This window comes from Schistosoma mansoni, assembly GCF_000237925.1.
Source record: "Schistosoma mansoni, WGS project CABG00000000 data, supercontig 0169, strain Puerto Rico, whole genome shotgun sequence".
NCBI lineage: Eukaryota > Metazoa > Platyhelminthes > Trematoda > Strigeidida > Schistosomatidae > Schistosoma > Schistosoma mansoni.
This window is the reverse complement of record NW_017386056.1, coordinates 190,963-217,153: the sequence shown is the minus strand read 5'-3', so window position 1 is coordinate 217,153 and position 26,191 is coordinate 190,963. Positions and strand designations below refer to the sequence as shown.

The following is a 26,191-nucleotide window of genomic DNA, read 5'->3' as shown; positions in this document are numbered from 1 at the left end:
CCTTTGTTTATATTGAGACCCACTGCTGCTGATACACTGGTCGTCTTCTCCTGCATTTGTTGTTGCGTGTGTGATAGAAGATCCAGATCATCTGCGAAGTCTAAATCGTCCAGCTGCATTCTAGCTGTCCATTGTATCCCATGCTCCCCTCCAGATGTTGACATCTTCATGATCCAGTCGATCACCAGGAGAAAGAGAAAGGGGGAGAGTAAGCAACCTTGCTTGACACCGGTCTTTACCTCGAATGAGTCTGTCAGTTGTCCTCCATGCACGATTTTGCAGTTTAATCCATTATAGGAATTCCATATTATATTGACTATCTTCTCAGGTAGGTACGCCGAAGTGTCGAGGAAGCCTCCATAGTGTTGTCCTGTCCACGCTATCAAATGCTTTTTCGTAGTTAATGAAGTTGATATAGAGTGACGAATTCCATTCAATTGATTGTTCCACAATGATCCGTAGAGTTGCAATTTGGTCCGCACACGATCGATCCTCACGGAATCCAGCCAGTTGATCTCGAAGTTGGGAGTCTACGGAGTTCCTCATTCTGTTTAGCAATACCGTGTTGAAGACTTCTTGTTCCTCCTTTCTTCAATCTTATCCAGTGTACCAACAATGATCCATTCCTTGTGACGGTGCTTCTTGTGGCCCTGAACCTCATGATATGTTGAAATGATTGTCTTTTTTATCCCTTTCCAGTTGCTCTCCATAGTAGTTCCCTCTCCATTGAGTAGATCATGAAAGGCTTGGAACCTGTTGCTGAGGGCTACCTTGAATTTGTTGAGTTTGTCAGTATTCCAAAGAAAAGCCGTATTAAACTTTTGTGATGTTGTCCGCCCCGTTGTCCAGTGCTTCTTAAGTTTTAATTTCATCTTGGTGACCAACAAGTGATCTGATGCTATATCAGCTCGTTTCCCGGTTCTCACATCCTCCATCGTCCTCCTGAACTTTTTGTTGATGCAGATATGGTGGATTCGGTTCTGTGTAGTGTGGTCCGGTGAAATCCAAGTGGCTTTGTGAATGCGTTTATGTGGGAATATAGTGCCGCCTATGACCAGTTTATTGAAGGCACATAGGTTCGCAAATCTCTCACCATTTTCGTTCCTTTCTCCCAGTCCATGTCGACCCATGATGTCTTCATATCCGGTGTTGTCCATTCCAACCTTTGCACTTAAATCTCCTATCAGAAGGTGTAGGATTTATTTTGTCCTACAGATATGCTATTAAACTGTAAACGCGATACTGGCGATCTCAGAGTCTATGTGAAAGCTATAGTCAGAACAAGGACAACTTGGCTTTAAACTTTATCTGTTTCTAAACATAAAAACGATTAGATTAGTACAATAATTAAAGAATTACAGTCATTAAGTGAAACGCACAAACATACCGACCAGTATTGCGTGTCTTAATAAAATGAATAAAATTTATGAGTCACACTAATATAATAGGATAATAATGTCTTTCAATTGGTAAGTCACATGCAACAGGGATAGTTTACAGACACATCAGACCAGATTGACGTGGTGGGAGCTTAAGCAACAATTTGATTGGTTAGTTATGGACATAACTAACATTCCCCCCCAAGCGGACACCACATTCAGGCTTCTCTACTGTCGCGCTCAAACAATCGGCCTCTTCCAGTAGGCACAGGTTCCGTATATCCCGGCTGATCTCTTCGGTTACTGTCTTCAGTCGAACTGTTCTGACTCGTCCATCTGGACCATAATTGACCTGTCTAACTATAGCTTTCGGCCACAGATTTCTCGGTGAGCCAGTATTGTTTACTAACACCGAATCTCCCGGTTGTCGATTCTTCCTCATGTCCAACCACTCGGATCTCGCCTGAAGGGTTGGTAGGTACTCCCGTAACCATCTGTTCCAGAATAGGTTGGCTAGTTGTTGAGCTTCCTTCCATCTCTCGTTATATAAGCGCGTTTTACTCATCTGCGCTTCGTCGAATGATACACCTCTGTAAACTAACAATAACTTATTTGGCGTAAGTACATCCAGGTCATCACAGTCGTTAACTAGCTTTACGAATGGTCGATTGTTCATTATCCCTTCAATCTCTATTAAAAACATCTCCAAAGACTCGTCCGTCAATACCTTTTGAAACAGTAGTGATTGTAGAATCCTTCTTATCGACTTTATAATGCGTCCCCATACACTGCCTCGATGACTAGCTCTAGGAAGTTTAAAACGCCATTCACAACCTCTTTCTAAAAGAGCATTTGCTATCTTATTCTGGTTCCAACTACACATAATCTGTCTACGATTAGCATTGGCTTTTTTAAATTTATCAGAACCATCCTTACTCTTATTCACAACTCGCACAAAGGCGTCTTTCCCAACACCATGTACAATACCACGGCGAATATGTGCTGTCTGCTTCTTCACGGTCTTATTTACTGACTTCTTTGTCAAAGTGACCTTTGGCTTTTTCGGTGTCTTCACTTTCGGCTTGGTGACCTTCCTTTTCTTAGGCTTTCTTAGAGTTGTTTTGGGATTATGATCACATGGTGCTTTTATTTTTGGCTTAGCAACCCTGGACTTGGCTAATAAAAAGGAACGATGAACTTGACGCGAGACATCTTTAAAACGAGCATACGCCACAACACCATATGCGAATTCTGTGGCGTCGACAAAGCGATAAATCTGAGTAGGTAGTGGTTTGTATAATCCTAGTACGAGACATCTGGGAAGCAACAGTTTACTTAAGCGCTTCATACCTCTGAGCATACAGTTCCATCCTATAAAGCACTCCCTAGGAAGCTCTTCGTTGCATGGAAGATTTAGCCGACAAGCATCTTGCGAAATTAATTTAGCTGGTAAAACAATTGGAGCTATAAACCCATCTGGGTCGAATATAGATGCTACATACGACAAAATGGTTTTCCTTGCAGGAGTCACATCCAACTTGCACATCCTGAAGATCTTATCCGTTCGAACATTCCACTCTTTTCCTAGAATCCCTTCATTTCTTTCCACAGATAAACAAATATCTACGTTCCTTTCTACGCGGTCTTCCTCTGGAATAAACTTCATTAATTCGACATTGTTGCTGTCCCACTTGGTTAGATTAAAACCCCCTAAACGTAACATTTCCTTCAGCTGAGAATATACTAATTTAGCTTCTTCTAACGTATCAACACTGGTTAATAAATCATCAACGTAGAACTTTTCCTTCGCTGTCTGTATAATGCATTCAGGAAATCTAGCCTCGTTACCCAGGATAGTCTTTTGTAGAGCAAACGTTGCGCGACTTGGTGATGAGATCGCACCAGACAAATGTACTTTCATTTTACAGGTTTCTGGTTCATCTTTAAGTGATAAATGATTTATGATACTCATATTTCTCGTGGTCTCACTGTAAGGTCCAAACAACGTCCATCCTAAAGCAGTTTTTATAGCGTATGGTTCATTAGATTTTCCCATTCTCTTCTCTTTTATCTCGTGTACGCCCGGAGCGTTACACCCAATCAACAGTTTGACATTCTCGTCTTCTACTCTCGGAAAACTTGTGTCTTTTAAATGAGACCAGGATGCCATTTGATGCACCGTTGGCACAGTCCTGTAAACCGCCGGTAGTTTCTTAACAGTCAACACTTTCAGCACCTTAACAGATGATGAGAAATCTATCGAGTGCAACTCTACATCGACCTCTTTGGATATCAATGACGATTCATTACTAAGAGTCTTTAGAGACACCATTTTCGGTTTTCCCTCGAGGCCTAACTCATCAGCCAGATCATCAGCAATGAGAGAGGTATTTGATCCGCTATCTAGAAAGGCGCAAGTCTGAATAATCTTCTCACCATTTTTTATCCATACAGGCACTACTGCAAATGCTACTGGTCTCTGCATACGCTTAACACTTCCCTCCGTACAGAAATGAGTATTAATGCAAGCATCACTATCGCTATCTCTCTGTTCTCCCTGCTTCCTATGTAACAACGTATGGTGTCTCCAACCACATCCTTTGACGGTACATGATCTTGGTGCTCGACAGTTTCTTGCTATATGGTTCGCCTTCAGACAGACATTACATAACTTCTTCCTTAATACAAATTCTATTCTTTCACTAACATCCTTATCTCTAAACCTTTCACATTGGTCCAATGGATGGTTCCCAGTACATAATAAACATGATAACCCAAGAGTTCTTGGTCCTACGTGTGGGGAGACATCAGACCCACTAGTGTTAGCAAACGACACTCTCACTTTGTACTCTGAGTCAAGGGGCTTTTTTGTAACGGTAACCGATTGTCTTTGGTTGCGGTTAGAAAGATCACCGCTGACAAGTAATCCATACCTAGTATTAGCAATGTCTGATTGCTCCTTCACAAATTCACAAAGGTCCTTGAATAAAGGCTCTCTACCTGTCTTAAGAATCCTAGATGCAACTTTAACCCATTCTCTCTGTAAATGCAGTGGGAGTTTTAAGAACATACACTCGATGGTCTTTGTAGAATTAAGATCGGATACATAGTCCATCTGCGTAAGTGTGAGCTCACAAACATGCATCTCACGAGACAGTCTTCTTAAACCATCTGGATCAGTCCCCTTAATAGCAGGGATATTCAGCATCTTATCAATAAATGCATGGGCCACGATGTGCTTTTGACCAAATGCTTCCTCGAGAAGCTCTAACGCCTTTCGATAGCCTTCTTCTGGCTCAAGCAATGCACAGTGAACAATGGTAGCCTTAGCTTCACCATCACAATACTGAATCAAATAGTTTAACCTAGATCGGAATCCAACTCTTTCATCAAAACAGTCTTTGAAATTTCGTATGAAACTCCAATAGTTCATGGGATTACCATCAAACCTTATAATCTCTCTCTTTGGTAGGTCTAAAGCTCTAGATATCATTGTTATCCAGTCTTTTCCAGGAGGAATATCAACTGCAGGCGAGGCAAATGTAGACTTATACATCACCTTGTCAGCCACTTGGTTATAATGTTCTCTTCCCTTTTGACGCAACTGTTCCAGCTCGATTTCTCTTTCTGTCTGAGCTAAGCGTATTTTAGCTAATTCTAACTCTAACAAGGGATCCATTCGACAGCTATTTCCCCCAAACTGGTCATCATCATGAGTTTCTGAATAGTGGGGAGACAATTCAGGAATCTGACCAGTTTTATGATTCACCATAGACATTTAACAGTACTCAGTCTATGAATTTTTGATGAGATACTGGTCGAAACTATGTAGGATTTATTTTGTCCTACAGATATGCTATTAAACTGTAAACGCGATACTGGCGATCTCAGAGTCTATGTGAAAGCTATAGTCAGAACAAGGACAACTTGGCTTTAAACTTTATCTGTTTCTAAACATAAAAACGATTAGATTAGTACAATAATTAAAGAATTACAGTCATTAAGTGAAACGCACAAACATACCGACCAGTATTGCGTGTCTTAATAAAATGAATAAAATTTATGAGTCACACTAATATAATAGGATAATAATGTCTTTCAATTGGTAAGTCACATGCAACAGGGATAGTTTACAGACACATCAGACCAGATTGACGTGGTGGGAGCTTAAGCAACAATTTGATTGGTTAGTTATGGACATAACTAACAGAAGGGTCAGGTGCTCTATTGGGCACTTCTCGACGATCGACTGCAGCCTATCATAGAACTGATCTTTAAAAGATTATAACATAAAGCTTGTTTTACTTACACTGATAATAAATATTGGCTTGGGTTCGATTTTTCACACTTACTACATGGAATTACTCATCTTGGTGACTTGGAAAAAATATAAACCTGAACATATCATCGGTTTTTGTTTACGTTTGAACGCGTTGATTATGCTATGAGCTGTAGAAAACCATATATTGAATTTACATTTACATTTTGTGGATAATTTTTCCAATAACATTAAAATCTCTCAACAACTGACAAAAATTTCGGGACTACAAAATGAATTTTACAAATGAAAACATTCCTACAAAAACTTCACAGTCCGCGACCAAAATTATTGTTTGAGTTTCACACCACAACATAATCAGAAACTAGTAAGTGACTTGGAGGATGATATGTCGAGTCTGTAAGGTCCACATAGAAAGATAAGTGATTTTTTGTGGCATAAAAAGCATTTAATAATAATCTCCATCCCAGTGTATAATTATTCATTTCAATTATTGCCACAAACAATACCACTATGGGTCTTACTTTTATTATGATGGTTAATAGTACTAACTAATTGTATTGATGGAAATAAGGAAATGGATTAAACGTCATCGAATTTATAACTGCAATATTAACGCTTCTAGTTAGTTAAATGAATAAATGAAAACAATCAAGCAGTAAAGCGATCAAATGCAAGGAACTTTATCACCATTATCATAGAGAACATCAAAATGAACAACTTAGAGAAATGATCAAATATTCCCTTTTTGTCCTGTTTCGTTTCATATGCTAATCCACATAAAAATAGAAAAAAGGAAAAAACGACATACTAGAGTAAAGGATGAAAAGATCAGAAATAAATAGTAATATTCAATCATATAAGATGTACTAATAGTTGTCATAGTAGTATAAATAACGGTAATAACTGGATGATACACATACATAATTACATAAAGGCATACAGACAAAGACAGGCCGATAGACAAAAATGTACACTAAAAATAGATTAATACACATTACACAATTTGTCAATGCACATGCATTAACTAATTAATGTATGGTCTCGATTATCTGAGTTTTGTCAGAGTAAAAAAACAAGTGAACAAGCGAGCAAGAAAGAGAGAACAACAATGTTACATGATCTCTTTTGTTTTATATGTGCATAAAATAAATAAATAATAATATCACTTATTTTGGTTTACACTGGCCATCACCAATTAACAGCAATGGTGTACGTATGAAAATGAATGTGTGTAGTGATAATTGATCCCAGGCACAGTTCGGAGATTAATCAATAATCGATTCATGAAGAAAAATCCAATTAAAACAATGATGTTTCATTGTTTTCAAAATGATGTTGAGACAAAGAGGGGTACGAAGAGAAAGAGGGGGAATAAGAAGGAGAAGTTGACAACGACGATGGAGGTGATGGTAATTCTTTAAATCCTTTAGATTTTATTTTATTAGAATTAAAAGATGATGGCGTTTCAGTATTTATTTCATTCAAACTTATCATATGATGATCAGGAAAAATTGATTTTCCTTCTCTTGAATGCTCCATCATCACTGGTTCCGATAATAAATGCGATGAGTTATCCATCACAAGATGATGAGATGAATGTTCACTTTGTTCAACTTTATTTCTATAGAATACAGAAAAACAAAACAATTAAGATCCAAAAAAATGAAGAAATTCACCTTATTCGATAACGCAGAAAGACAACAGAAGGTAGGTAGATGAAGTGGTAATATATTTTGACATTAAGAAACCATACTGAAGAATAATAAATGTTTAAAATAAGAAGAGTTTATAAGTATCTTTAAATAAAATATGATTGGCATCAAATATTTTATAGTCATGCTAACCATTGATGTTAATTCACTTTCAATTAATTTGAAGTAGACCTCTTAATTGACTGACTCTGGAGTGACAGGTATTGATAACATTACATCGTAATGAATATTCATGAATAAATCTAGTAATACGCTTATTATATAGAATCATTATATCTAAGTCTACACTAAACGGTTCTATCTGGTTCCTAAAATTTCTAATCTATGATAAACATAATGGTTTTAAAGAATTGTTAAAATCTGCATAAAGGCTATATACATATATGCGCGTGTTTATTTTATCAAAATTTATTAATCCTTTCAAGATTACAAAACTGGGAAATATTTCAGAAAAAAATCGATATCATTCACAAAATTAACTAATCAATGAGGGTTTACTGATTGATATTTCAAACCGAAAATAGTACTAAAAAGAACCATATCGATAAAAGGTTCATTAAATTCAAGTCGAATAGTGGAATATATTTTACAAGGTATACAAAATATTTGTCAAGACGGCATATTACATTTTAACTCAACTAAGCACGAATAAAATGCAAAAGGAAATTTTTGAAAATTGCCTACTACAGGAAGGAATGGAAACACTTTGAAAGGCTATGTGAAAACTCATTACCAACGACAATTGTCCGAAGGATTACTGACATCTAAGAACAATACGATATTTTTGATGCTGAGGTTCAGCACCGTGTGTTCAAGTGTCACCTTTCGACACAACGAATTCAGTAGCTTAAATGTGTCATGAAAGTTTTTACACAGTGCATTATTTGCTGATGATGGAATCGAGTGCAAAAATCAGTTTGTGACTGTTATATCTTAGTGAAGACATAAGTATGGGTAACTTCCGGGATCTATTAATTGACTATTATTCTATATATATTCCCATCGTATAACTATTCAGTGATTAAATTGTATGTATCTATATTCCTCTTACCATAAGATTTTTTTAACCTATAGATTATTATTATACGATTTACTGTCCCTAAATTATACTCAGTTTATTGATTACTGTCTCCCAAGTTCACAGCCACACTTTGGCTTGATCTTGTACAAATGTTATTTTCTATTTTATGGTGAGATGCGGTTTGTTTGTCTGGTATATAAACCGAGTATGCTTGAAATAAATGATTCGCATAGCAGAAGCTGTTATTGGATTCAACTGGAAGGGCTAGGCGGACAAAGGACCAATATGGACGCTAGGCTGCTCATACCGGTCGAACGTCGTTGGTTTGGCACAGTGCTAAGACTGGATAAGTCGTATTTCGATAGGTGACTAATTCACGTAATAAAAAGCCGGGCATAAATTCAAAACAGTGACATGGTGCCGTAGTATGAAAGAAATATTTATAAGACTGGTATCTGTCCGTCCATTAAGACTTTGTGTTTGGTGTCTGAGAGATGGTATGACTCAGTGGCTTGACAAGTTATCAGACATGCGTCAAAAAAACTAATGACGGTATTGCTGTAGTTTTTTTACGTTGCTCATTACAGTTATATCAACTCCTTCAACAAACAATTTTTCCAGGTTGTTTTTCTTAATTGGACTGTTTCTCCAACCATATACTACTTTGGTCCACTTATTTTTATTCATTTATTTGTTTTTGATTCAACTCATCCACTCTTTATCGATCTGTTCACAAGTTCATTTACTTATTTATGTGGCGCATATTTATTTTAGTACCCATATCAATATTTATGTGTCTTAAAGAAATTAATGAAAGTTGCAATGGTTAAGTAATTAGTTATAGAATTCAGTTTCCAGCCAGTAGGTCACAGGTTAGAACCCCACTCCCACCCTACATTAATTTAAGCATGCAGAGTATCATTACTTGTGCTCACATGAAGACAGTTTGGCTCACAGTTGAATATATAAACATGTACTTGGTAAATATGTAATTATTAATTCTCATAAAACATATATTTGTTTAGTTTACCACTAAATTGTTGGGGTGATCCAGAAAATTTCTTGCAAAAGACAAGAAAGGCTCAGGAAACACTAAGAAGCATTTTATCTAATCAGTGTTCACTAGACGTTTTGCCAAAAACATCACGAAAGTGAAAAGTCACCTGTAAAGTTTCTGACTAGCTGATTACTACAGTGCTAATATGTTTAGTAACATTCCAGAGTTTTCAGGAAAACCCAAAGACTTCTAAAATACTATAAAAACCCTATATTTTCTGTACATAAATGAACCTTTGGAGTAAAGTGCTTCTCACATATTTTGCACCTTTTCTATCGTGTTGAAGTTGCCGCATAGATTTAGCTTGGGGGTTACGAGAATAGCTTAGGAGCCGAGCATAGCGTTCAATTAGCAAGACTTATCATAAATGATTTAATTGAGGCATTATTTACACACTTCAAATAACTATATTATTTGAAATCTGTACCAATAATTTTCAATGGCGAAATCTTTGCGATCAAATCATTTGACCTACATCTACTGTAAAATTATCATTTGTAACATTCAGTCATATGTAACATTCACAACTAACTTACTTTTGTTCAGAAACGACCCATACTGAAATCGGATAGGAAACAATGAAAGAAATTCATTAATAATATGCATACCAGAAAAATACACGAATGTAAAGAAAGATGACAACAACAATGACAGTAACAAAAAGAGGATACACAATCAACTTTATTAATAATGTAATATTCACTTTTTTAGAAAAATATCATTCCAAGAGAATAATTAGTGAATAATCTAGCCATATAAACGAAAAAGTCAAATTGGTTTGAGGAGGCTGATCAAATAATAATATTAACAATAATAATAATAAGAAGAAGAAGAAGAAGAAGAAGAGCAGTGGGATCAAGACCACATGTATGCAACAATAACGAAAGGCTATATATATATATATATATATATATATATATATATATATATATATATATATATTCCGCGAACAAACAATCATTTTTAATTAAACATTAAAAGAAATTCTAATCAATCTTAATGACGTCCAAAACTTAACAGAAACAAATCTATAGGTTGAATGTATGACACACACACAATTCTTATTATAAAGGTGTTAATGTATAAGGGCTACAACAAAGCATCAAGTATATACAGAAGACACTACAGAATTCCTTAGTACAAAAATTATCATACAATAGAAATATATGAAAGTGTGTAAGCCAACAATATGAACACACAGATGTATGAAAAATGAGATTGATGCAACTCAATCATAAATTCTTTATCCAATAAACAAGTCATCTAGATACAAAGGTTTTAAAAAAGAAATGGAAATAAATGAAATGTGAAGGACTGATTATGAAAACAATACATTAAAAATAGCTCTATTCAAACAGACCAAGAATCCAAACTTTATGACATTTGCCCTGATAATGTGTCACGTGACTAAGATAGAGGATGAATATATAGGGATTGCCTCGTGATGCAGTTTGGTGATTTCCTTAATGTATGTCCGATCCACTCCCAACGTCTTTTCCTGATATCCCCTTCAGTTGGAACCTGGTTTGTCCTCTCCCATAAAACGCTGTTGCTGATAGCATCAGGCCAGTGAATGTTGAGTATTTTGCGTAAACAAATGTTTATAAATACTTGTACCTTCTTGACGATGGATTTAGTAGTTCTCCACGTTTCACCTCCGTACAGTAGGACTGTCTTCACGTTCGTATTGAAGATTCTCACTTTGATATTGGTTGACAGTTTTTTTAAGTTCCATATGTTCTTCAATTGTAGGAATACTGTCCTTGCCTTGCTAATCCTCGCCCTTACATCTGCATCAGATCTTCCTTCTTCATCAATGATGCTTCCCAGATACGTGGATGTTTCCACCTCTTCCAGAGTTTCGCCATCCGGTGTGACTGGGTTGGTGTTCTCTGTGTTGTATTTGAGAATCTTGCTTTATCCTTTGTGTATATTGAGGTCTATTGATGCAGAGGCTACTGCTACATTAGTTGTCCTCGTCTGTATTTGCTTGTATGTATCAGATAGGAAGGCCAGGTCATCTGCGAAGTCCAAATCGTCTAATTAATTCTGAGATGTCCGTTGTATTCCGTGATCCCCCTCTGAATCTATGTCAGCTCCTCTCCTGATTTTTACATCTTCTATTGTCTATATTTGAGAAAATTGTAAAAACACTGAAAATATCCTTAAAATATGAGATGACTGTTAACTTGTGTGTTAGTGCATAGAAAGATAACAAAGAGGATACATTTGAATTTTCATTATTACTCACCAAGCTAATCCTCCTTGACAACTTGAATACAACTGAAAAAGCTTTGAAATTATATTTCTGTTACTTAAGTTAGATCAACACATTCAATAATTTTGGCTGGAATGACTGATTTAATATATAATATGGTAAATACATTACTCATCAAGATTGAAATACTTACAGAACTGAATATTGATTACGGGTTATAAAGATGTATGATGCAGGCAGTCAGAAAAATGAAGCTTATATGAACAAAATAGAGTAATATATTTGTCAGTTGTAATGGTAAACGCATTTACCTTAAAGATAAGGATTTTAATTCGACCTATGTAATATTTTTAACTAGTCCCAACCCTTAAAAATATTGTTTCGAAAAATTATCAAATTTTAGCCACTGATAATCAACTGATTCTTAGATTGATGACCTATTGTTCGCATAAAAGTAGATCGATACAAATATTTAGCTTAAAACTCGTAAAAATAGATTGAAATTGATAGGAACTGATAAAGCAATCAGTTAATTCTCTCAAGAGTGTTATGTAACCATGGTGTTTGTGACGAACCCCTTTGAAAAATATGTGTAATTATCGTCAAATAATATAAAATTGAGAGTTGCCGAAAACCATAGAGCGCTAGACATTCATTCGCTACTAGATTGGGAATTTCACAAGAATACATAATCATTGTCTCCAACAATTATCAGACCATGGAGTCAGGATACACCGATCACTATTCCTAAATTTAGTCAATTCATTATATATTATACCCATAATATAGTGTAATCAATAGACAACTGTTTCACTCTTCGATTGGTTGACCCTATAAATACTCCTAACCGATAAGAACTTTAGAAAGTCCACTTCAAAGCTAGTCACTACTAACAACCATAAAAGTTATTTATCTGTTTAGATGTTACGAAAATTATAAAATATAGATTGAAGAGCATAACTCCAAACTAAATAGAATAAACAGAATCACGAAACCATAAACTGTTAAAAATTTGAAAATAACTTTTACCCATAAAAAAGATTGTTTGTAGTAAATTACAGACTAATGACTTATGTATAAGACTAGCTGATTATTGTGTATATAACAAAAAGAAATAAGGAGGATAAGAGATAATAAAAAATAGGTTTTAACTAGAATTATCAACAGCGCTTGACATAACGGATCATCAATAAACATCTTTCAGAGACTTTAATGCTCAACACAACAGAACAATTCAACAACAACTTTTACAACATATACACATGGAAGTTATACTTAAAGTAAATGCTTACGTGCACATTAACAACATACATACATACATACAAACCATGGTAGTAACCATAATCTCACCAATTAATACGATAATTAAAATAACTACTAGTACACCCAATACGGCTAGCATCTAAATCAGATTGAAAATATAAGAAACAATGAAAACAATTTTTACTAAGCAATCAATCACTGATAAGTGAGTAATTAATAACTAGAAATCTCTGGTCAGTGTTTAAGTTCTTTTTTGAAAAAAAAAGAGATTGTTAAACCAAAGAAGAGGAATACAAAGATAGATTAGATGTGAATTAAAACTAATATAAGAATAAAGATGTTTTTTGGAAATTAACTTAAGAACTGACTTGTACACAAAATAAATGTTAGTGAAACTCCAATAAATCGTAGTTAATATGAGAAAAGAAAAGTAGTGGTAGGAGATTGACTATTAACAGTCATGTTGATACGGAAATATTACATTCTATTCTTATGACTGATAAAAATTACCCAAAAATCTAAATGAATTTAATTTAAATCAAGTTTCAAGTCTAGTAGTTGAAACGAAAAGTTAGTTTGAATAAAATATTTTGACAATACTGTTCTGAAGTCTTTTTGTCATCCCCAGTGTATTTTTTGAGTAAAGTATGCAGAAATTCGTAGGAATAGCTGGAAGTAAAGGGAACTAAATATTTTTGGTGCATCTTTCATCATACGGCTAAACTTATACGTTTGATAACGAAACACTAAACATAAGTCACATAAACATTGATATATTTTAATCCGGCATTTCCACACGATTTTTTGGTACTAAATTTACTTCAGATATTACTTTTGATCACTTTTTACTACTCTGTAGTTTTATGAGTTGAACTTCGTGTTTGTTTTGGATTATCTTTCTCAGTATGAAGAGTTGTGATGATTGATGAATTTTGAAGTGTCACATAATAAACTGACCATAGATAACTACTGAAAACCAGGAAGCACTGGGGAGCTGTTTCTTTTTAGTATGGGGTTAATCCACAATGACCATTTACGATTTCCTCAGCGAACGAACCCAGGATATTCAGGTCTCGTGGCGAGCGCCTAAACGTAAAATTATTGAGTTGACATCTAGTGCCTTACATGTGTAACTTCAGTCATTCGCGATATTGTGTAACTATCATCCAGTGTCGTAAGTGATATTTGTTTCACGCTTAGCATGGTTGAAATCCACCAACTACGGGTTCTTCTTTAGATTATGTCGAAATAAAGTTTTAGACAAAAGCACAACTTCTGGTGATACGAAAAACTCGAATTTTAAAAATCTGATCAATTCTACAATGCATAAAAGTTTTTTATTCGGATGCATTATTTTCTTTGTAAAATATTATGAGCGAATCTTTATTTGGTAGTTTACCAATCGAAACAATAATTGCTATGTTGTAAACCCTGTTGATACTTAACAGTGAATTCACGCTTTTACCGCTCCTACATCCCTTGATTGAAAGAAATCTTAAATCAACAAGTGATATATATTACAATACTTGTTTTTGATTTGTCAATATGATGCTTAAATAATACAACTGTTTTATCACTACCACTCCGCCTGTAGCTCCTCCGGGGGCTACTGCCGGTCCCAAGCCCGGGTAAAGGAGGAGGGTTGGGCATGGGGTTAGCGACCCCATCCCGTAGAAAATCAACTCGCTAAAAACACGATAACCAGAAAAAAAATATTCAAACCATTTAGCATTAATTTTTCCTTAGTATTTCATGGTGAAGCAGTAGTTCAGTGGTTAAGATGTTTGACTTGTAGCCACTAAGTTGTACGTTCTGATCCCGAATTACCTACCTCGGATAGGCAACCTGGTAATGTCACTAATTCTCGTGCGTAAATTATGGCTCCAAACCAAGCATACGAATAAATAAATAAATAAATACGAGTAAATAAGTTAATAACAGTGAAGAATTCCGAAAGACTTAGTGCATTTCGCCAGTTCATTTACATAATTGGCTATAACCAAATTAATCCCCCCATACACAACGGATTCGATATGCCAGTCCCCATTTCATCCATGTTATACTCCGTTAACAAATAATGATTTATACAAATATCAATTAATATATAGGTTACAAAAGGAAAGGAGAGAGATGTAGTGACTTAGTGAGTATGAATAAAGTTGAACATAGGAATCCAAGTTCCAAAAATCTTATGTACCAATCTACACTACTAACTACTTACTAACTGAGAATTAATTTCATTTTATCGTACACAATAAACTTCATTATGATTATGTTTTGAAAATAAAATGTATTTAAAAACGTAAGGTTAGTTTCTTTTTTTTCGCTAAAACACTACAAACATACACTGTTTCACTTACTTTGCAATTTTTCCACCAAAATTTTCTTTTCAGTTTACCAGCACTAGCTTCGAATTGAGAAGCACCAGCTTGCAACGCATCTTAAGAAAATAAATTTATAACGAAAAAGAAATGAGAGTATAATAACAATAATTGCTAGACGATAAAAAGAAAATTGTTCAATAAATAAGGTTTGTAGAATTAAAACAATCCTTGAAATATTGTCCATGTGACTGCATAATTTTTACAGTCCCTAAGATGCTATATGATTACAATCAGAACTGAACATTAATTGGCCACTACTGAATAGTAATAGTTGTTATATTTTGTAGTCCTCAATGCTAACTCAATTTCTCTATCAATAAAAGACATAATCCGGTTAAAGAAACAAAACAACTCAAAATTTTAGCCGATTCCCCAGAGACTGATTATCATATGAGTTGTTTAAGGCTTATAGATCTGCTCTGTCGAATTTTCCGTGTGCATAAATGTGGAATTACGGTTTTCTGAAGATTGCTTTCAGTTACTTGATACTACTGTAGCCCTGTAGAATAACACACTAAACATGAATTAATCGTTATGGCCCGTTAAATATCACGTGACAGAATTGCCAATCAGAACACCGACTTATATGACCTTGTCCATGTGTTAAATCAATGATGTGTTAACCAGCACGAGCAGCCTAGTATCAACTCTGAGTCCTTATTGGTCCTCTGAGATAGTAGCTTCTCGCCTAACCCGGCCCGTTCGGTCCAGAATACAAATACTAGCCTCCGCTATATGAATAGTATATTTTAGACATACATGGTTTATAGTCAAGCAGACCAGACTGCACTACACCATAAAATGGAAAATAATAATTATACAAGATCAAGCCAAAAGTGGTTGTGAGTATAGGATACTGTAACTAATAGATTGGAGATAACTTAAGAATGGTATATCGTATAACAGTAGTCAATAGGTCATATGTAAGCTTATGATAAAAGGAATATGAAAATACATATAATCTAGTTACTTAATAGCAATTCAATAGGAATATATATATTAATAGTCCATAAGTGATCCCTAGCAGTTATAATTCATTTATTCTTCGCTCGGATATAACAGTTATCCACTCCATATAAATAGGCGTAACAATATAATGTCACTAAAATGGGCTGAGGCAACATCAACCAACAAGTTTCGCTAAGAAATCTGAATGATCTACCAACACGCCAGACAGTAGTCTCATACATTTTGAAAACAAACTTATCATTAGTAACAAACATAAAATGATGCTTAAAATTAAATGTCCATCGCCAATTAGTGTGGGTTATCTGAACACGACAATTCCCCTATTAATTTGAAATATCGAACCGTTCAATATGGCGTGAACTCAGTGAAATGACAAATCGTTAAACTGATATCTACAAACTTACATCACTTCTGATATTGACAAGATATATATTTAGCCCTCAATTGCATAGTATTCAGGATAGTAGTGAACTCTCTTTACTATAATTATGAAATACATTTTGAAATGAAAATTAAAAGACTAACTAAAAAGATTAACAGTTAGCAAACCAGTACTATACCCTTACAGATTTATCTAACAAAACATTTAATGACATGAAATCATTTAGAGGAAAATGCGTCCACCAAACAGACAATTAAAAACGTTACAAATAAAGACTGTTATGAGACGCTTTACACTTGTTGAACTAGAGAGTGAAAATCTACACGGAAAATCACCAATCTAATATATATGGAAAAATTAAATAAATCTTTTCACAGTGATTAACCCCTACTGGGAAAATATCACCGCGTCAAATAAGCATACCTATTTTACAATAAGTATCAACTGATTTATTATGATAGCACAGAAATATTAATTGGTGATTTTTGAGAAAAAAAACGACTCAGGAAAACAAAGAAACACCAAGTTATTAGTTACTAAACTTTAACATATGAGACTTGAAGAACTACTTTCATCGTCCAAAAGTAGGGAGTTATTAATCATATAATTTATTAGCCTTAATGTTAACCATTATAATTAACTTCACTATTGTGGTCGCTGAAGACAAAAAGGTAATAAAACTATAGTGTGATCATTTCCTACACACCCAATACGCATAAGTATGAGGTTTGTCACTCGGTAGATTAGAAAGGATTAAGAGTCAACTGTTTACCACGAATATTTATCTACAGATGAATATTCTTTGGAAACACAAACCAGTAACTAAACGACCAACAGAAATTCTTGTCATCACGCCAAGTTTCTGACACGAAACCATGACCATCAGAATCACTGTCATTGTTTAAAAATGAGTATTTCAGAACACTAACCATAAACATCATACAAAACAAACGCATTATAATAACGATATCCTTGGAATAAATATTATATATAATTACTTAGCTTAATTAAATTAATAAGAGAAACTGCTGGATACTGAATGAGTTAACTACCTAGTAGTAAAATATGAAAATGAATAGTTGATAAACAGTAATTAAGTATCAGAGGCTTTTCAATAGAATAACACCAAACCAAATGATCAGATCCAAAAACCGCTAAGGCACCTGAAATACATATTCTAGTTACAAAGGGTAGAAAAACAGAAGATCGAAGGAAGGTTGAAAAAACTATCCTAATCCTCATATTTATTTATAGCAGTTAGTTAGCCTGAGCATTAGAATAGACTGTGTATTATTCTAATAACATCTATATTTGCATGATGCCTAGTTCATAGAATAATGTCAAGACCATATTCATTAACGTACTTAACACCATTCACTAATCATTACCAAAAACTGATTCATTAATAAGGTACGCAATTGATAAACATCGAAGTAACCTAATATCTTATAGCATTCAATAGACCTACAAAATATATTCCGTTAATTTTACTCATGAGCGGCTTGGCTTGATTTTAATACTTGAAAAGAAGAAAACGCCTATATCCTATCAATTCATAAATGAACTGGTTCCATCTATAATCTTCAGAGCTCTGTCATAAACGTTTCAGCTGCAGAGCCTGTCAAGCACGAGGACTAGAAAAATAAAATATCGATTCAAGAAATAATTTACTAAATAAGTAAGATATAGAAAATGAATAATAAAGTGAAATTTTACTAAGTCTTACTGTACAGTAAAATTCACAAAGGTCAAAAAACAAAACATGACAACTAAGCATTCATTAAGTAATGAGTAGTTAGATGGATACTTGAATGATTACATTAATAGGAATACACTTGGTTCAACAATTTTTTACGTCGTTATGACCGTACATTTAGCCAATACTAAAAACAATATAATAAGTAGTTTATCACATGTTTTTCTCCGGAACATTCGTAAGACTGACTGCAACCTTCAGGAAACATACATCTCCAAGCTCAAAACCAAACACAAATAAACTTAACCTAAGAACAAAAATAGCAAAACATCGATGTGTTATATTTCTCAGAAATGCTATGCGCGAAACCTGGGTTGCCAGATACCAATCATGAATATACCATACAGGCACTATGAAAATGTCGATTTCACAATAACAGGCACATATAAATTTAAATGAAAACTTCCTTTGTTTTTAAATGTTTGGTACAGATTAGTTTAAATCACAAGCTTACATCTGGGGTAAAGAAACAAATGTGGCAAATAGTCAGTACTAGAAACGGGAAAAGGACTGGAACTAAAAATTAACGGTCTTCAAATCATAACACAATAATATCACACCAAATAAGTCGGACAAAAGTAATTTAGTCAGATTATAATGTATAAATGGCACGGAACAAACTCCTGGCTTATCAAACTATTAGCAATGAACTTTACGTGTTGAAATTTTCTGAGTTAAATTGTAAAAACATTGATTTTTTATCACTGAAAGAAAATTTATTCTTTGAAATAACATGTCGCACAAGTCATATTATCCAGGTTTATGTACACCCTAAAATTAAGGCGTACACTAATATAGTAAGTGAATACATTAGGATACATTGATGAAAGCACTTAAAAACTCTCAACACTTACAAACTATAAGTTTAGCTACCATATTTCGGGACAATGTAACGCCCATAGATTACTAAATACCTACTAAATTTTCAAGTAAACTTTAACTACTAAGCCTTCGTCTATTAAAAATTACCCAGGACACTATAGTGGTTTAGTTAACTAAAAATGTCCATGAATTTCTCATTTTGCAGAATTTGTCATTAAATAATTCAAAGGAACTTCTTACACGGAGTGAACAACTTACCTGTTTTCTCGGTAAGAACCAAAATTCATTTACATGTGCTAGATATGTTCGATTTAAGTGGAATCTATTATGCTAAGGGATATATACATCAGGTTATCAAACATTTTAATTTTAATGCAAACCAGTAAACAGATACGGACTCGTGAAATTGAGTGTGAGAACTAGTAGTAATATCCAATTGCTCAAATTCAATGACATAAGCTCTTAACACCTACAGCCTACTAAACATCTAAGTGATCAAAAAAACGTATTTATATGCATACACAACAAACCAATCAGTCAAAAAATATTCATAGAATGTGAATTCACAGTATCAAAATGTGTTCATAGAGGATACCTAACAAACGATTGGTTTGAAAAGCTTCATAAAAATATTTAAACTACTGAACACATTCTTATATATTAGGAGAAACTCATGAACAATTAGTAATACAAAGTATTCCTACAGTAAAATTACGGCCAAAAGAAAATTAGAAAACACTATAGCAACCTGAATAGATCTGAATGATTAGTCAGATAGAAAATAATACTATTATAATCAAACAATCATGGTAAGCAAAGATGGGTAGTGGCTAGCAGTGGAATCCAGGACGCGCGTTTCGTCCTATTTTAATTAAACAATTGTGAAATTAATAATGGTAACAAACCAAAAATGTTTACTTACCGGCTCGACCATCAAGTTCAGAAAGATTTTTATCTCTTTCCAGTACTTTGTCAACATTAACTCGCATAATATCAACAACTTCATTAACTTGAGCTTGAGTTTGTTGTAGACGTTTATTTGTTTTAATTGGTGCTTTATCCGTCATAGTAGTAATATGAAGATCATATATATTTATATGATGTCAGTATTAATATCCAAATAGAAATTAATAAATTCAGATTTTCTCAGATGAATAATCCTGTATGCATAAATCTAAATCTTTGATTAACATGAGCCTGAGATAACAATGTTCAAGGTTAGGAAAATATTTAAATGTCTGTCTCACTATCTATGTTTTCTGACAGCCTGGTTAGAAAAACACGAAATGAAATAGATAATGGTTTAGTTTACTTATGGAAATGAGCCAATAAAGATAATCTAAAAACATAATTAACAACATATTTAGAGGATCGGGAAAACATGCATGTGAACATAAGAGAGCAGGTGATAAAATACTTTAAAGCAACTCATCATCCATATTGTTTATCCGGTCAATTTGATTATATTTCTTCTACTTCTTAATACAGTTAGTACAGAGGCTTATTAGGTTTAACAGTTTTCCAGGAAGTTATAATCCTAATCAGAAGCTAAATAAATTGATATTATACAACATATCACTAACTGATATACTACGAGTTGACAGTTAAACATACACGCGCACAATTATCCAGTAATCCTGACTTTACCAGAAAAAAGTCACCTAGTTTTTAGATAAGATCGATTTATTATAAAATTTGTGAGTTTATTACTTTTCATCCAATTATATGATGTTTAAAACGATGATAGTAAACGCTATACAATTCATATAACTAAACTCATGATAAATATAGCCCAAATTTAATTAATGTTGAACAAAACCAACATAAGAAAATTCTAAGTACTCATCGCTGCCTATAGATGAGATATGACACAGCCGTGAAGCCATTAGGAGCAAAAATATAGAAAGCAATATTTTATCGAAACCAGAAATTGTTCTAGATATTGAGTTTAATGAACTACGGTGGAATAGGACATTCTGCATTTAAAATTGTATGAACAAAACGTCTGAGATATTATGTGTTCAGCGATATGTTCAAAAACTCATGATCTAAGGTATTTATTCTAGAGTAAAATTACGTTAAATAAACTCTATAAATAAGAAATATGTGTACGGCTACCGGGAATGAAGGCATAGACCATTAGTCAGCGTAAAAATTTTAAACCACCCAGTCATCTTACATATTTAACACATACAGTACAGTATTACACGAGAATGCAAACTGATTAGCGTCACTGCCTTGAACAGCAGTCCATATGCTTACATTTATTTATACCAACAGCAATCAACTTAGTAGAAAGCCATGTTTATCCATTTAAAACCTGAATTGAGTGTATGTCGGTCTAAAATGGATAAACTTTGTCTCAAGTTGACCTTTCTCATACACTTTACCACTTTTACTGTGGTAAACATCGTATACTTAAATTTTAAAACATATGTGGGGTCACTTTTATTTATCTCAATCAACAAAGGCTTGTACACTGACTAATTGATTTACTTCGTCAGTAAACTCTATCCCCAACTCTAGCAATGTCGACTTGATGATTTTATCAACATCAAGAAGTGTGCCAAAAAAACGCCAGATATCTTAAATGATCCACTTCCGAAAGTAGTTACAACCACCGAAAAGAACTAAGCATACAGCTGAACTACGTGTAGATTTCAAGAAGCTGAAAGTGGCAGAACAATGTTTAAAGGTTCGAAATTTATTATCAGATCATTTGAGTACAGATTTTTATTATTTATTTATTTAAACACATAAATATTGGTACAAGGAAGCAACAGATACATATGCGCCGCACAAATCTCATTCGATTTGTGTGAGGGCTGTGATACTGCCCAGGTGCCCAAACTGAAGCAGGGTACATATTTTATCCTTTATAATATATATATATGCGTGTTTTATGGAACTGATTTTCAAATAAAATTATATAATTTCATACGATCTTCCCCTTTCATAAAGTTTGATAAAGTGAGAACAACAATCAAACTTCTGTTCCATCTACAATCCAATGGTCAAGTAGAACGTTTTATTGGTACATCGAAAAATGCTCTGCAAAAATTAAAAGGGGAGGGGACTATCGAAGAGATCTTACAGGGGTTTCTGCTCATTTATCATTTTACACCAATCCTCTCCAGCAGAGGCTTTACATGGCAGAAAAATACGAACACAATTCGATGCCATTGGTCCGACGCCAGTTGTCGAGCCTCAACGAAACAGATAGATGGAGGAAAAATTCAATCGACATTATTGGGCGCAAAGACGAATGTTCAATATAGGTCAAAAAGTACTGGCTATGGACTATTGTGGCAAACATCCTACATGGGTAGCTGGTCGAATAATGCAGAAAAAAGGGAGTGTGGTCTACGAGATGTCAGCTGTCTCAAAAGTTTTGGGTGCGTCATGCTAACCAACTAAAAGCAATTTTAATCACAAGCAACGAGACCCAATATAGAATACTTCTCGATCGTCTGCTGGACACCTTTGAAATCGAAACCTTTGGAACAGACAGGCCAGTCTCTGTGGGAGCAAAGAACAATACCACCTCTTTGTTGCCTAGAAGGCGGACAAATGGAAGGCACAGACCAGTCACGCGGTTGCAAGTGGACCCTAACGCCAGACCTTATGGATCTGCTAAAATGGGAGATGTTTGCGAGATACACATTGGATTCTGTTGAGATACACTGATTGGCCATTTCTTAGCCAATCGGTGTTAAAAAAACTTTCCCATGAGGCCGTAAACCAGAAATGCTCAGTAGACCAAATATTTACCCTAAGCCCTTGCACAAGAGCTAAATCCCTTCGTGATGGAAACCACAACCCAAACTCCTCCATCAAATAAAATGATTCATGTGAGGAGGTTCGTTATTTATGCCTAGATTTGATCACTTTATTGGCGAGACCAATTTACGGACGAAACGGTCAGACTTAAGATAGTGAGCCTCTAATTCTGGAGTAGAATTTATCTATCCATATGACTAAGAAGCACCTTGACACTTTAGCTGATGTCAGTTCGAGATGAGAAGCGAATATCTAGTTTCTAATCCTAGCTTCTAACTATAGGTCCCGATTCTGACTTCTGAAACCAACCTAAAGTCCTCCTTGGAGCCCATTAAGAACGCTTTCTTAAGATCCTTTTGACGTCGCTCAAAAGTCGTACAACAATTATGGTACCACATCTTTGGTTATAAGTCCTTTTATGACAAAATACTGGCTATTGATTGGCCAAAAGCCTCCCAAGATCTCACAATATAGTTATCGTGGGTCGGTTGAAATGTCCGAGAGTACTATTATTCGAGAAGGTCAAATACATCACCATCATTGTGGGTCGGGACGTGATGGCTTATTAGTTGGGAAACTCCGCTTTAAGCTTGTCAAAGACAGGCTGCATGACGGAATAGGCTTTTCGGTTTGGAGACAAATTTGTTTTCAAGCCGAGGGAGTCTCTTATAATGTTTTCAACAGCTCTTCAAGAAGGAAGAAGTTTTATTTTTGAGAACTCAGGGTTCCGAATGGATATATTCTGATAATAATATCTTTATTCACTACTATAAGTAAAAAAGCAATATTCCTACCGCAAAAATACATCTACGAATTTTAAATTTCCTGAAATTGGCTTTTTTTTGTACTCTTCTATTTCTAGCAATCGCGTTCGGGTCCTCAGACCCTAAGCTTCAAATATGATTTACTCAGTACTAATATTTTATGGATATTGAAATAAATTATAAGCGATGAAAAGTTTGACTGTGACGGTACTTTGATTTTCCAGGTGTTCATATCTTTTTGTTTCTCGATTTTTCTTTTTGAATGGACTGTGTGTTTCAAGTTGCTATAAGCTTCTTGTATCATCTATAAAATCTCACCATGATTCCTTCATCTTGATTTAAGGTCCTGTTTTGATAGGGCATGAGTTCTATGTTGGATCCCAGCAAAAGAGCCTACGCAAGAATGTAACAGTATACAAGATTATGAATAATATACGAAGAGTTAACACTAAAAACCTAGGTGCATGTCTATGAGTAACGCGAAGGGTAACAAATTACAGGTACAATATAAAACGATATATTGGACAACAAAAATAGTAATAGTTGTTATGAAATGAATGTTATTTGTAAGTTTCTCTCTGATATAACAACTCTAAATAAGTTCACTTGAATAACAAAGGTTCCTCTGCACGTGGTGGCATCAACAGCCTAATGAGTAAGATTAAATCCGCTAATTGTATTTATAATGATCCGCGTCAAAACTCCAACGTAGAGTGGGAATGCCTAGAAGGATGTTATAATACCATTATAATCTTCAATTAAAGGCCTTGACCAATAAAGCAGAAGAATAGACAGCGGAGATAACGTTTATATCTCATTAATCGCGGTAGTGTAGTGTATAATAGATAAAACCAAACAATTATATATGTCCCTTTACCATTGATACAGAGAAACAATAGATATTGAATATAAATGTGGTTAAACATAAAGTGGGACAAATAAGAAAAACATGCGATCTTTATCTTGTCGTTACGAAAAAATCACTAAATATACATGTCATAATTGATCTTAGTAATAAAAATGTACAATTTTGAAAAACCATCGCCTTTGGCTTCTCACGTAATATTCTGTGGTTATTCAGTTGTAGTACGTTTATTAAATTCTAGATTGAGGTGGTTTTTTATATTGAGGTAGGTTATTTATGTTAGTCAGTCACGACGTAGAACTTCGTACGTACGTACATCAGTTCAAGTTGCCATACCACATTAACACAGAAATGCAGTTGTCGATTCAAATCCCATAATGGTAGGAGTAGGAAGAGTATAAGCCTTAATCGGAAAGATTAGTGTTTGAAGATGTTGTCCAAGCAGTATAATCCAGTAAAATAAATTAAAAAAGAGAAAAAGATAGAGACATGAAGAATTCAGATTAAAATTTGGCAGAACACAAAGAGTGGATGCACCTTCACCATCGCAAACGATTTTGAGCCATGTCTTTCAAGGTCTTTAACCATCGGTTGCTATCATCTCGTGGATCCCAACCAGGTAGTCTAAACCTACCAACATGGCTCAGTCCAATTGTCACTGACTTCATGGATTTGTGCCATGTTTTGATTTGGCCGATGCAACCCAACCCTGAAGTAACATTTTGCACTTCGAGGGGAAGAATCCCATCCCGAACATGCCTACATTGTTGCTTATAGTGGTCAGAAGACTGCATTTTGTCATCGTCTTCACCAAATAGCTCTATGTCATCGGCGTATTCTGGGTCAATAAGTGAGTCTCCCAGTAAAAGTTCAACTCCCGGAGATTTAGATGGTGAGAGTATTATCTCTAAAAGCATGTTAACGACAAAGTTAAACAAGAATGGACAAGAGTGGACAGCCCTGACGAACACCACTTGAGGTAGTCAATTCTGATGACAGTTCGCCATAAGCTCTAACTCGACTAGTTGTGTTCGAGTAGAGCACCTTTATAAGGTTAATGTACTTCTTTGGTACTCCTTTCAGTGACAAACACTGCCATAGAACCTCACGATCAACGGAGTCAAATGCCGCCTTAATGTCGAGAAATACTACTATTGTGGGACGTCTGAATGTGTGTCTATGTTCTAGGACCTGACGTAGAGTGAATATCTGGTCTATAAAACCACGTCCATGTCGAAAACCGACTTGGTTTTCTCCAGTCTGCTCTTCACGAGCTTTGATTAGGCGTCGATTTATTATTAAAGCTATTATTTTAGACACTATATTAGTCAGACTGATCCCTCTGTGATTATCACAGGAGGACTTTTGTCCTTTCTTATAGGCTGACACAATCAGTGATTGGGACCAGTCAGATGGAATTACGTCCAGTTCCCAGATTCTACCTAAGACCTCAGTCAATCTCGCTGCTAGTACTGGACCACCATCCTTAAAAATCTCAGGAGTAAACCTGCCAGGGCCTGCTGCTCTCCCTCGCTTC

The 26,191-nt window shown here is 34.8% G+C and overlaps 1 protein-coding gene across 1 annotated transcript; it reads right to left on the bottom strand.

Moving 5' to 3' along the window:
• Positions 1 to 6,318: 6,318 nt before the first annotated feature.
• Positions 6,319 to 20,537, bottom strand: Smp_102160.1 (synaptobrevin, putative). Its single transcript, XM_018796987.1, has 5 exons — positions 20,168 to 20,537; positions 15,293 to 15,372; positions 13,020 to 13,071; positions 9,988 to 10,009; positions 6,319 to 7,282 (listed from the first exon to the last, which is right to left on the bottom strand). The coding sequence occupies exons 1-5, from the start codon at positions 20,310 to 20,312 to the stop codon at positions 6,961 to 6,963; spliced, it is 621 nt and encodes a 206-aa protein (XP_018646824.1). The 5' UTR covers positions 20,313 to 20,537; the 3' UTR covers positions 6,319 to 6,960.
• Positions 20,538 to 26,191: the final 5,654 nt, after the last annotated feature.